We start from the raw sequence: 12,848 nt of genomic DNA on the forward strand, positions 1-12,848 counted from the left end.
AGATATGAATAGTTCCAATTACAACCGCCAGCGACAACAGAAAAGTCTTCAGCCCTGGATTTAAAAGTAGTGAAGAGTTTGCAGGGCCACCTGCAGGTTTCCTGGAGTTTGTTCCAGATATTTGGAAGCATAATAAATACTGAACGCTGCTTTTACCATGTTAGTTCTGCATAAGAATTACAAAAGAACAGTTCAGCGCCCCACACAAACTTTACTGCAAACAGTTACAGACACCTGACTTTACATCAGAAAAGAAACGAACATTAAAGAAGTGCATCAATTAGGGTTAAAAAACGTGTATTCAGCTAAAACATATACATCGCTGGCAGTTATTATTCGGCAGTGGAAAGCCCCTTACCTACTGGCCCTATGGTAAATAAAAGTGGTTACTTTTGTTTTGGGCTGGGCAGTGGTATTTTTTTTCTTTCTCAGACCTAAAACCTTCTTGTTTCAAAGACAAAAAAGATATTCATAAGGTCATCATCTAAACAGTTTTTTATGCTCATCCGTGAGCAGAGCATCAAGTTGGCATGCCCTATTAACAGCTGGAATGTGGCGATTACCATGTTGTTCAGCAAAACGCCTCACAAATGTATTAAGATCCAAAGCTTTAGTGCGTTTTGATTCAATTCTGAGTACAGCCAAACTTGACAGTCTCTTCTCTGTGATCGTAGACTGAAAATACCTCATTCCTTCCGTCTACTTGGGTCTGAATCATAGACTGTTCGAATGCTTCTCGTTTTGCGCCGTCCCGTTCAAATGAAATCGCCGCCAATCATATTTCCACGCTCGCGCCAGGGCCAGGGGAGGGGCTACAAGACTCGCGTCTTGTGCTGCATTCATTTGCACTCATTTTTCTCTCATAAATGTTCGATGAGCCACAACTTTTATTTCAAAACAAAGCTGCCAACTGGGGTGGCAGCTGGGGTGGCAAGGCTATTTTTTAGGGTGGCAGTTGCCACCCCATGCCACCCCGGTAGATCCGCCCCTGCAACCAACTATGATCTAAACTGAATGTAAAGTCTACTTTGCAGAGATATGTACTGATGAATATAGTTACTGCCGCAATTAATTACACCTCTCTAGTTATTTTCATTTGATAGAAAAAGACTGCGACTTCACTCAGTGATCCTAAATAAAGTGCTGCTATTATCAGGGATGCGGGTAAAAGGCTCTCTGGGGAGGCTGAATCCTGATGGCAAGCTGTACATGGATCTCATCTGATTTATGAAATGACTTTATTGTAATGGCGACCCCCTCGTCTTAATAGGATTTTCACATTTGTGACGGTTCTCTAATACCCTCCCCGGTGATTAAGAGAAGCACAAATCTTGTCTTGTCAAAGCATTTGGCCAATACAGTTACTATTCATATCCCATGTGGTGGGCATTTCCATTATCAAGGCTTTTAATAAAGGGGTTGAGGATGTCAGTGTATGACCTTTAAATGCTATTAACCTTGATGGGTCACTGTGCATAGTGATGATCTATTTGCATGCACTTTTGTGTAATAATAACCAAGTCTGGGAGTAAAGACGTGGCATTAAGGATGCCAAAATTACAGTTTTAGTATCTAGTATAGTAGTATAATATAGTGTATAGTAGTATTAATAAATAATGCAATGATTGTTATATGTAATATGTTTAGAGGGAGACATTGGAGTCTGAAATGTATGTATTCTCCTGAATCTTTTCAAGCAAAAACTCCTATTTTAACCTCCGGTGTCAGGGACATTCTACTAATTAAGCCCTCGTCTCGCCCTTCTTCCTTATCCCAGGGTCAGATCGTATATCATCCCTGTGTTGTCAAGGTCGGATTGTTTACAGGTCGATCTGATCCGAGTCCTGCGATAGGAATGCCTTCAGCCCGGAGCTCCGGAGATAAGATGAGTTGTAGGTTGCATAAGGCAGATGGATTTCACTACATGCTGTGTGTGTTGTCAGGTGCACAGCCAGGCACCCTGAACACAAAGAAGCCCACTTACGGTATCAGAAGCTTTCTCACTCTATAAGCTCAGCGCTCTGTGCCACTGGTTTGTGTCATGCATCCTGGTCTGCATGTTTTTTTATCACATTTTTCTGGGACGATCCACTGCTTTGCCAAATTCCGTGCATGAGCTTGAACCCCCTTAATAACTGTTCCTACCCATCTTGTTCATTCTGTTAATTAGCGCTTGTGGCGTTGGAGTGCAGCATATTGTTGAGACATAATTAATCAACCCGGCTTGTAATTATGCTGGGTTTGGAATGTGAGCCCGGTTGGGAGGCCGGTTGCGTCGCAGGGCATTCAGCTTGAGGTAAACATCTTATTAACCGCGTCAGAGTTCCACTGCCCACGCGGAGCAAGTATTTTGATGGTGCTTTATTAAGGTGAAAGAGAATGTGCTGTTATACACATTATGAAAATGGCCTAGTTAAACAACCACCTTTATGGTCATTGTGGTTCTGAGGTGGTCGATCTAATGGAAATATACTCCAGTAGCTGCTTGTGGACAGAGTGTTTTTTTATCCAGTAAAAAGCACATTTTCTCAGCATACACCAAAATGCACATATGGGCTTGTGTATGTGTCTGCTTATATATGCATATGCTGTGTGGGAGTGTAAAGAGCATCTCAATTTCAAAGGGCAGTAGGTGAGGACAGAAAATAGAACTTGGATCACATACCGGTTATAAGTCTTTAATGCAGATCTGTCAGCAGACACAGAACTTTTATTTTGATGCCCGCAGACCTCATTGACAGTCAGTGACTCCCGCTCAGGATCTATGCAGTTAAAAAAAGATAGAAATGCAACCTTGCTTTAATGAAGGAATTTACACTCGCACTCAGTGGCGGCTGGTGGAAATTGTTTTAGGTTGGGCTATTGTGGTGGTGAATGGTGAATAAACCACACGGGGAACATTTTGAGAAATTACCCCTTAAATTATGACTTCTGGTGATGTTAGAGATATGCGAAGACTGATCAATACCTCCATAATCTTCAGTGTGGTTAGCTATGAATCTTCCAAAACATTCCAAATACCTTGTCCTGGACATAGTTTCTACAGTAAACTGTGCAACAGTACAGTAGGCCCACACAAACTGCAGAACACCGGTTCTTTGGGAACACTCAAATGATTTCATTCCCATTTAAAATCAGGAGACTAAATACGAACATTATATGCAGACACAGACGTGGTTCAGAAACACAGCATTGATGCAAGAAATCTAGTTTGATGGATGCTGTCAAAACTGTGTGTGTGTGTGTGTGTGTGTGTGTGTGTGTGTGTGTGTGTGTGTGTGTGTGTGTGTGTGTGTGTGTGTGTGTGTGTGTGTGTCGTGTTTACTTATACGGGCACATAGTATCTGTCCCCGGCTGTTTGAAGAGCAAGCATGGGAAACAAAAGACAGCGTTTACCTGTTTGCATCCAGCTAGTCACACACATAGTTACAATCATACTCCCTGTAATTTACATAATTAATAGTTTAGCTTCTCACCATAATTTGCTGTAGCCCACTGATGTTAACGATCGTAACTGAAAGGCTGCCTATCAAACGTAAACATTCAGCCACGTGACTCGCACACTCTTGCAAGAGTTTTACACAAGATGGATCCTTTCTAGCCATAACTGCATCGGGCGCTGAAATTGCCGCCCTTTGAGCATCGGATCTGACGACGCTGATTGGCTGAAATTATGTTTTGGCGGCATAGTTTACAGATAGCAACAGTCAGCAATGTGTTGGATGCTGCAGGGGCTGAGTGAGGGCTCCTTTCTTAGCGCCCAGACGAGAGAGGGTAATGATACACGCTGCGGCCAGGCAAGAGGAGGAGGTGACTTATCAGTAACTTTAGACATCGTAACACAATTTTAAACGAGATTTTATTTTAGATTATACATTTTACTGATACCAGCCATATAATATTTACCTTGTTCATTAAAAATAAAAATAATATATATTTTTTAAATATATTTTTAATTAAATTTGTAATGGCAATCAAACATGTGGGAAGAGCACTAAAAAAACACACACATTCTTCACTAGGCTGGCCACTAAGGTCACTTTATCAAGGATGCAATAGTCTCCAACCTAAGGGTTCAAGACTTAATATTCAATGTTTGCTGCTGATTTAGATAACTTTATATCCTTTGGCCTTTAAAGTGAGGATCTAAGATTTTCAGGAATCTAGTCCGCATTTACCACAATGTCCTTATCATGCATAAATGACTCAAAGGAAACAATGCAGCATGGAACTCATTGTAATTTCATCTGATTCTTAACCCTGTTCATCTCTTTAGACCTAACTTTATAAAGTTAGGTCTAAAAGCTTTATAAAGATATCACTAATGCATTCCTCACATTTCTTACTGCTGCTGCTTTTCATTAAAAGCATTCAACTGGAAAATCATGGGGTGGCTCCATTAAAACAATGTGAATTTGTTTTGCTGCACAGATACACAGTTACTCTTGTTGAGTAGCAGCTCCCTCAGCGTTCACTGCTTCCATAATGCTGGGACCTGTATTACAAACGACACTTGACTCTTTGTTCAAACTTTCTTCAAATCAGAGACATATTCAACCTGAAATGAGGGGTCACAACTAGAAAGACGAATCATTTTGAGGGGTCACAAGCGAAAAGATTTGGAAAACTACAATAACACAAAAAATTGCAGTGCGGCTATCTTCTGGTCCCAGGTCACGCTGTCACATCTCTCAGGCCCGTAATGACAGAGTCCGGGATTTAATTTTAGCTCGACTGAGGCTTTCGGCTCACCACAAAATGTGTGTTTTCTTCAGAACACTTCATTTTACTGAACTAATATGTCGCCAGCAAAAACACACATGCCAGATGTGTGTATAAGTATAGTTCAGACACACTCAAGCACACTCAGCCATAAAACGTCACTGAAAGGCCTGGCTACCACCGAACACTGGTATTTGTAAATGCAGTGCATCACCCAGGAGTTATCGTATCAGCTTCCATCATCCGTCATAAAGACCACTAAAGCTAATATAAATTCAGATGGAAAAAAGGAAATATCATTTTACCAGACATTTAGACCATCCAGTGTCAATTTACAACCTGGTCTATGATACTACCCAAACAATTTCAGACATAATAATGGTGCTGCTTCTGCTTCTCACAGTATCAGTGGCTCAAACCTGCAAATGACTTAAATAGCAGTGATTTGTATTTTGTGCATCCACAATATTGTGCTCAGAACTGGTGCTGTGGCCAGGAAACCACCAATTGAACAACTATGAGGAAAGACAATCTGTCCCTGAAAGGCAAAATATCTTAATAAAAAATATCCCATTTTGTGGAATAAAAACGTAAATCAAATCGACAAATACTCAATTCGCTGCAGAAGGCCATCACCGGTGACATCCATTTCAAAACACGTCAGTTTTCTTTTGTTGTCAAAGACTGCCTAACCACAGTTGAATAAGCTGCTGTGTAAACAGAATTCAGGGGAGACAGATGGGATGACAGAATTCTATTCCATTTCCCCGAATGACTTAATAGTGTAGTTCTGTGGGAAACTCACAGCAGGTAGAAACAGTTGAGGGAAGCCCTTAGTGCCCTCAGAGAGGAGAAGATCTAGGGCAGGAAGTAAAAGGACTTGGTCCAGCTGTCATCCATGAAATATGGATCATTAATTCCCTCTCCCACTTGTCATTCTCTCCGTCCATGCCTCTTAAATGTCCTTCATCCTCCCCTTTTTTTCCCCTTGACATGTTCCTTTCCTGTCCTTTTTTAATTAATGACCTTCCGTTGCTTGATTTGGGACACTCACGGTTACTAGAGGTATCGGAAAGAACGTTTTAATACTACAGCACATACCTGTTAAGCATTTTTCGATGTGAAGAGAGAAAAGCACCTTAAGTATCTGTTTACAGCGAAACAAACATTGTATTTTAATCAAATAAGTCATTAATAATAGTAACTGTGATCTGATTTTACACTGTACATGGTGTAAGTAGGATCCATTACATTACATTACATTGCATTTAGCTGACGCTTTTATCCAAAGCGACCTACAAGAAGTCTGTTCGAACAACAAAATACAAACTTGAAGAAAACAGAATCATATAAGTACTTCAGGTTTCATAGAGCTAAAACATTTCAAGTGCTATCCATACTGTACACGAGCAGTGTAAGGTAAAGTTGTTGACTTGCTATTAATATTGGGGTGTGCAGCATGTTTTTTACTGAAAATAATGCATACCTTACAAATAATCAAAAATAGCCCTTGAGTTCGTGGACATTGGGGATTCTATTTTAAATCCAGTGTGTTCACTCGGAGAGATTATCGAAATGGTTCCATTTTAGAGATGTGAGCAAACAATCTGAGAGGTTCCTCCCGTTGCAGTGAGATTATGGAACATTCTCCTGCTCTGCTTGTACAGTACATGCTACACCTGCCACTTTATATTAGCTGATCTGAATGCAGCATACATGATTGCCTTTCCATTTGCGGTGTTCACACAATCTCATTGCTTGCTCAGTAAACTCGAAATGAACCTGCCTGGAAGTTTCTTTGCACTCAAGGCAAACGAATGATCAAAGAATTGTTGGGCTTGCTGGGAGGATTCCTCATGTCTTTTAAGTGTTTTGTGCTCACCTCCCCCAGCCCCATTTGAAGCTGAAGCAGGAATAATTAAAAGAGGAGAACAGTGCAAAATGCTATTGTTTATATGTAAAAACCCTCCAGTCAGGTTAGGTAGGAGAGGAAATAAGTGGCAAAAAATAAGGGGAATGATGTAGTGCAGGAAAATAAGTTATAGAGGGACTGAAGAGCAGTGAAATTGTAGAGCTCTGAATCCTGCTCTCACCTTTCCTTGAACCCTTTCCTTCACCTCTGGCCCCTCAATTCAATGAGCCTTGTGGCTTTTTCCAGTGCTAGTCACCCAACCATAATGATCCATCATTGATCCACGACAGAGGGACTTCTCTCACCACTTAAAGCCACTTACGTGTGTGCATGTGTGCATCCATACGTGTGTGTCACCTTGCTGATTTGTATCTCCAAGGTTGTTGTCAGGTCCAGGCATGCCCGAGAGTTTCTCTGAGTTACATTTATCATTACAGCCGGTTGTTAATGGCCACACAAGGACCATTGTACAGGCTGTCCTTGCACACACAAATTAGGATGGTAGGGAGCAACTTAACAGTTTTAAACGGGAGCTGTTGTGAAGTGAGAGAAGGGTATGAAAAACTATATATTATCATTCCCCAATTTTATATATTCTTTTGCTTCAATGATAATATTAATGTCACATAATATCCCCTTTCCTCCTCTAAACCTGAAATGCTTTATTGCCTCGGAAATATCTTTCTATAATTTTGAAATCAATTCAAATTTGAGCTGCTATTATTTCAAATAAATCAAATAAAGGGTGTAGTGAAGTGAAGGTGTTTAAAAAGATTGTGTTTGATGGTGTTATTGCAGCTTAAGCAAGGAAATGGAAGCTCCTCTTGTTGATCCAGCAGTAATAGAGAGACTTCAGTGCACCCAAATCAATGAGGAAATCTATACGGGACAACTGCGGGAAGACGAACAAAAGCAATGGATTTCAATAGCATTATATGATATAAGGCAATGGAATCAATTCTGCGTGCCCATCATCGTTACCATTATCATAATGATACCCTCCATCACTTTTGTGTTACACCTTCTTGCCAACACCATCAATTATCCCCACAACCACAAATCATCAGGACACAGCTTGTTCTCATCACATACCGGAGTGTTCCCTGAAGAAGAGTGAGGTCTAACTGTGCGCGTTGGTGGCAGGGAATATAAAGCAGTAAAAAAAATTAAGAAAGAATAATCAATGCCTTAACTAAAGAAGCTAGTGAATTATTGATGAGCAGAATGTAATGGGATCCCAAGTGTCTATTTCTCTAACTTGGACTCCTTGCTGCTCACGCTGCTACAGTCACAGCCAGAGAGGCAGAAACAAGGAAGGTGCCAAAACCACCCACTTACATCTCCTCTGGCAGATTAGCCGACTTGAAGTATCTGGTCCAGTTTGGCTGACACTACCAGCTGTAGTGTTCACACGCTGGCACTGTAAGAAGCTCATGTACAGATGCTTCTGCTACAGCCAACCTACAGTTAAGTAAAGGGCCTATCACCTTGTCAAGTTTGAATAAATCTGAACTAGCATGTCTTTGAATGCTGCCCACATTGCCTAAACATAACCTCTGTCGAGTTAATGTCACTCCATTTGTTTGCAGCGACTACTCTGCATTGCATGATGGACAAGCTATCCGTTTTTTAAGGCAGTTGCATTTCAATTCAGCATTACCCATGGCTTTTTCCTCTATCTATGGGATCAAATCCAAAATCCTTCCACACATGAATTCTCCGTTGCTTCGGTGACAGGATTATCTGTTTAGCGCAGCTTGCTAGGCCTCTCTGTTTTGCGTTAGCAAAGAGAACAACAACATATGAGTGTGAGAACATTGAGGGATGAAATCATGGCAGCCACTGATAGAATCAGGAATTGCACATCATTGCAACAGCAATATGACCTGTCTTGAGTTCCCATTCTTAAAATGTAGTGCAATAATATCTTTGAATTTTGCAATGAGGCTCATTAGAAATGGGCCATTTTGTGTGCCTTACTGTATGTATGCATCTTTAAGTGATTTTGATGCATTCAAATAGAAGTTGTAAGAGACACAATACCCTATTTTCTTGGAATTGCAGTAGGGGGTGTTAAAGAATGACGCAGTTTTGGAAACACTGAGCCGCCACAAATCAAATTAATGTTTTTTTGTGAATTCCCCCCTAAAATGATGAGTTTGAAAAGATAATAACAGACTGAGTATTCTAATTTTGAATGGTTATCTATTTTCTGACTTTCAAAAAGTTAAAGCCTTATTTCCAAAGCTAAAGGCATTTAGGGCTTTTCTTGACTGATAAATATGTGACCGGTTTAGTTTCAGGGATTCCGTTGAAAACCAGTTAAAGATAGCGTTCATGCTGTTTTCCTTTATTTCTCTGAAGCTGAGGTTTGAGTATATACAGTACAGAACCATCACGAGTAGAAGCCATTCAATTCACACGTTAATCCTCACTTCCTGTAACCTTTTGAGGTGGGAAAATCAGAACGTGCATTGTTTACACACATTGCTGGTGTGCTGTTTGTTTTATGGCAAGCAGAGAAGGCAGGCATCACTTCTGCTTGGCTGGAGAAGAGGCAGACACGGGGAATGTGAATGAGAGGTAGAGAGCGAGAGTGGCCAGGTGAGACCTGAAAGCTGCCTTTGTGTGGCAGCTGGCAGTACGAACACTGCCCTTCACTGTGAGACGATCTCCCCCTACACACACTACGTTTAACTGTACATGTTGGGGAGTTATAGGGGGGATGTTTGTCAAAAAATACCAGGCTGAAAAACCGTTACAAATGTTGGGGATGTAACACAGAAAGCCTTCACTCCAAGGTGAACGGAAGTTTTAGGGCTATAAAGTTGCTCTGTTTTCACTCTGCGTTTCCAAAATCTCCATTTTAGATGCAGTCTCTCTTATTTTCTCCTTCACTTCACCTCAACTGTATCTGTGTCGGTTGAACTGGAGCTTGAATAGCATGATAATATCTAGTCCTGTCTAAGACTCATCCAGAAGTTAGCACATATAAATATTTTTACTGGAATGTGGAGGCCAGAGGGAGACGGAGATAGAGAAAAGTTGGACTTAATAAACAGATGGTTCTGAGTTAAGAGCTCAAGCTACAGATGGATTTGAACAGATTTAAATCCTCTGCTGCAATTTAAACAGTACCCAAATGTTTAGTATTGTCGTTTACATGTGTTAGGAGTGGCAGTCGGTCCAAAATGAAAAACAAATTAAAGCTAATACCCATTGGACAAACAAAGGTGTAAGTTATGGGATCTCTCGAGGCAGTAGTTTTATGATGTATGTCTCTGTATTTGTCGAGGGGCAGCAACTCTGACTGTGTACTGATCTGTATTGTTTTTGTTACTTCTCCCAAGGAGGGGCCCTGCAGGAAGCGCCAGGCACCATGAGGCAGCAAGCTTGGCCCGACAGAGTGCAGAAATCCCCCTTCATCACCCTCAACCCAGCTGGGCAGCGGAGGAAATGCACACAGAAGCAGCAGCGCATGCCAAAGCAGACACAGGCTAATTCACAAATCTGAGAGGACAGTGGAGAGCAAATGGGGGAGGCAGGAAGAGACTGAGAGAGGGGAGTCAGTTACTCGGATTGCGTTATCCTAAATGGCAAAGTGGACTGGGCCACCCTCAGAGGCAGTGATGTCCTTGTTAACACATTGTCCTTCGTTAGACCCTCCTTGTTAAAAAAATCACAAGTCAGTCCCCCCCCGTGAGGCTACAGAGCTGAGGGGCAGAGGAGAGGAAAATCAGAGGACGAAAGAGAGACAGTGACAGGCCCCCATGCAGGCCCGTAAGAAGTATGTTCTGCTGGGCTTGTGTGCGTGCTGCTGGCTGGTCCTCTTTTACTGCGGTGGAGGAGCCCAGCTACGGGTGCTCCGCCTGCTGACACGCCAGCGGGGTGAAGTGATGCGCCCCTGGCCCAACTGGACCGACAGGGCCTTCCTGCCCCGCTATGCCCACCTGGATGAGCTCCAGACGGACCCCGGGGCGATTGAGTCGCCCCGCCAGCGCCACCAGGCGTGGTCGACCATTTATAAGGACAGTCGCTGCCGTATGGAGACCTGTTTCGACTTCTCGCGGTGTCGCCGTAGAGGAAGAGAAGGGTTCAGGGTGTATATATATCCGACAGAGAAAAATGACCATGTGTCAGAAAGCTACAGGAAGATCCTGACGTCCATAGGTGAGTCCCGGTACTTCACAACAGACCCCCGTGAAGCGTGCCTGTTTGTGCTCGGGATAGACACCTTAGATCGGGACCAGCTATCAGGACAGTTTGTGCCCAATTTGGATGAACGTATCAAGGGTTACCCGCTCTGGAATGACGGTAGGAACCACCTGATCTTCAACCTGTACTCGGGCACCTGGCCTAACTACACAGAGGACCTAGGCTTCAACATTGGCCAGGCCATCTTAGCCAAAGCCAGCCTCAACACGGAACATTTCAGGCCAGGCTTTGACGTGTCCATCCCGCTGTTCTCAAAGGAACACCCGCAGAAGGGCGGAGAGCGGGGCTGGCTGGTGAGGAATGCCACCCCGCCACGAAGGAAGTACCTGCTGATGTTTAAGGGGAAGCGCTATCTGACGGGCATCGGTTCAGACACCAGAAACGCTCTTCATCACATCCACAACGGAAAGGACATTGTGTCGTTGACGACGTGCCGCCACGGGAAGGACTGGGAGAAGCACAAGGACGCCCGCTGTGACCATGACAACCTGGAATATGAGAGGTAAGAAAGGGGCTGCATGTCCAGCGGGGAGGGCAGTACTGAGGTTATGTTTAAATGAGAAGGAAGGCGTGAGCGAGTGAGGCTCTGTACTACACAGGGAGTTATGGGAAACTGTGTCAAGTGTTATTTTAAGTGTTTTTTTATAGGAAATACACAGTGGAGTTTTTCCTTTTGACTTTGAATCTGAACTTAATATGCTGTTTTATTGGTCTTTTATTGGTGTAGAGATATCACTGGTTTATACATGCACTGTTAGCAGTAACCTTTGGTACCAGTGGTAATTTTCATGACAGCAAAAGTTTGACTCTTTAAGTTTATGATGTTTGCCATTGTGGAGATCTAAGGTTTTGGAGACGGACTCAAGTCTTTGGACATTAAGATGCAGGTCACTATTTAAAGCAATAATTGTATTATATTTCCTTAGTAATTGCTCAGCTTGTAATAACTGACCTTGAGCTCCTCCATTATTCAGAGTGTAAAACATTTTACAGGATGATAGATGAATAAATAACACACTCCCACATTTTGTATTTGGGTGTGTACTTCTATACGACAGATAAATGAACAGCCACAGCTAATTTATAACAACTGAAATTACATTGCATAAAGAGCCAAAGCAAAGGTCACCACAAAGAATGGCTTTGTGAAATCTCTGATTACCTCAGAGAATAACCGCCGCTGGTTGTTAAGTGTGAATAATTATTCTGTTTTTTAATTCAGCCCCTTGTTTCTTCAGGTTTTCTTGCTGTTGTTATTGCGTGGAGAGATAGCCTTCCCATTTCAACTTTGGTTTTAAATTAGCTTACTGATTACATTTTTAAATTTCGTTATACCTGGTGCGATGACAATAAAGGAATTATTTTCTAGTCTATTAGACAGGGGTTGAAGTGGATACAAAACACTTGAAAAGGAGAATCCAGCAACATCTGCAAGAGTAAGAGCAATGATTTATTATTCAAACCAACCAATTTAAGCATATGACCTTAGCTGGCGTTTGAAAACATTTTGTACAAAGGCACATATATATTTCCAGTTCAGCCTCTATGTGCTTTACAGGCTTTTTCACTGAGTGGTTTTCAAGTACGTGAGAGCCATTGTTGAGTTAATAATAAAAAGCTTTATGAAACACACCCATCTGCCTAATACATGTCGCAGCAGCAGCTTGGTAAACACGTCTCATCCACTGAGCACTTTTCTCCTGCTGGCTTATTCGAGCACAGACAGTGATTTAAAAACAGATTGAAATGGACGCATGACCTCAAAACACACAATAGAAGCAATTTGATTGTAAAATAGTCTTTTAAATTCTCAGAGGATTAATACAAGAAGTATAATATCTCTTTAATCTTTTATGTAAATGCAATTGTGAAGATATTTTTAAAGGGGTCGAGGTAGTGAGAAAAAGGATGTGAGAGGAAGTTCAGTTTATCACAAGGTTATCATCTGTAGTAGTCATCACATCGTTTTTACAGAGGAGATATACAGCAGCCCCTCTGT

General features: G+C 42.0%; 1 protein-coding gene across 1 annotated transcript; it reads left to right on the forward strand.

Annotated features, from left to right (window-relative positions):
- Nucleotides 1-9,979: 9,979 nt before the first annotated feature.
- On the forward strand, nt 9,980-11,355 carry LOC104955438 (exostosin-1c). The gene has a single exon (XM_074112258.1). The coding sequence runs from the start codon at nt 10,405-10,407 to the stop codon at nt 11,353-11,355; it is 951 nt and encodes a 316-aa protein (XP_073968359.1). The 5' UTR covers nt 9,980-10,404.
- Nucleotides 11,356-12,848: the final 1,493 nt, after the last annotated feature.

Source organism: Notothenia coriiceps, unplaced genomic scaffold (genome assembly GCF_000735185.1).
Source record: "Notothenia coriiceps isolate Sejong01 unplaced genomic scaffold, NC01 NC01_scaffold00024667, whole genome shotgun sequence".
NCBI lineage: Eukaryota > Metazoa > Chordata > Actinopteri > Perciformes > Nototheniidae > Notothenia > Notothenia coriiceps.

Excerpts from the sequence above, each read along its gene's own strand:
- LOC104955438 (XM_074112258.1), top strand. The coding sequence starts at position 10,405 with ATGCAGGCCCGTAAGAAGTATGTTCTGCTGGGCTTGTGTGCGTGCTGC.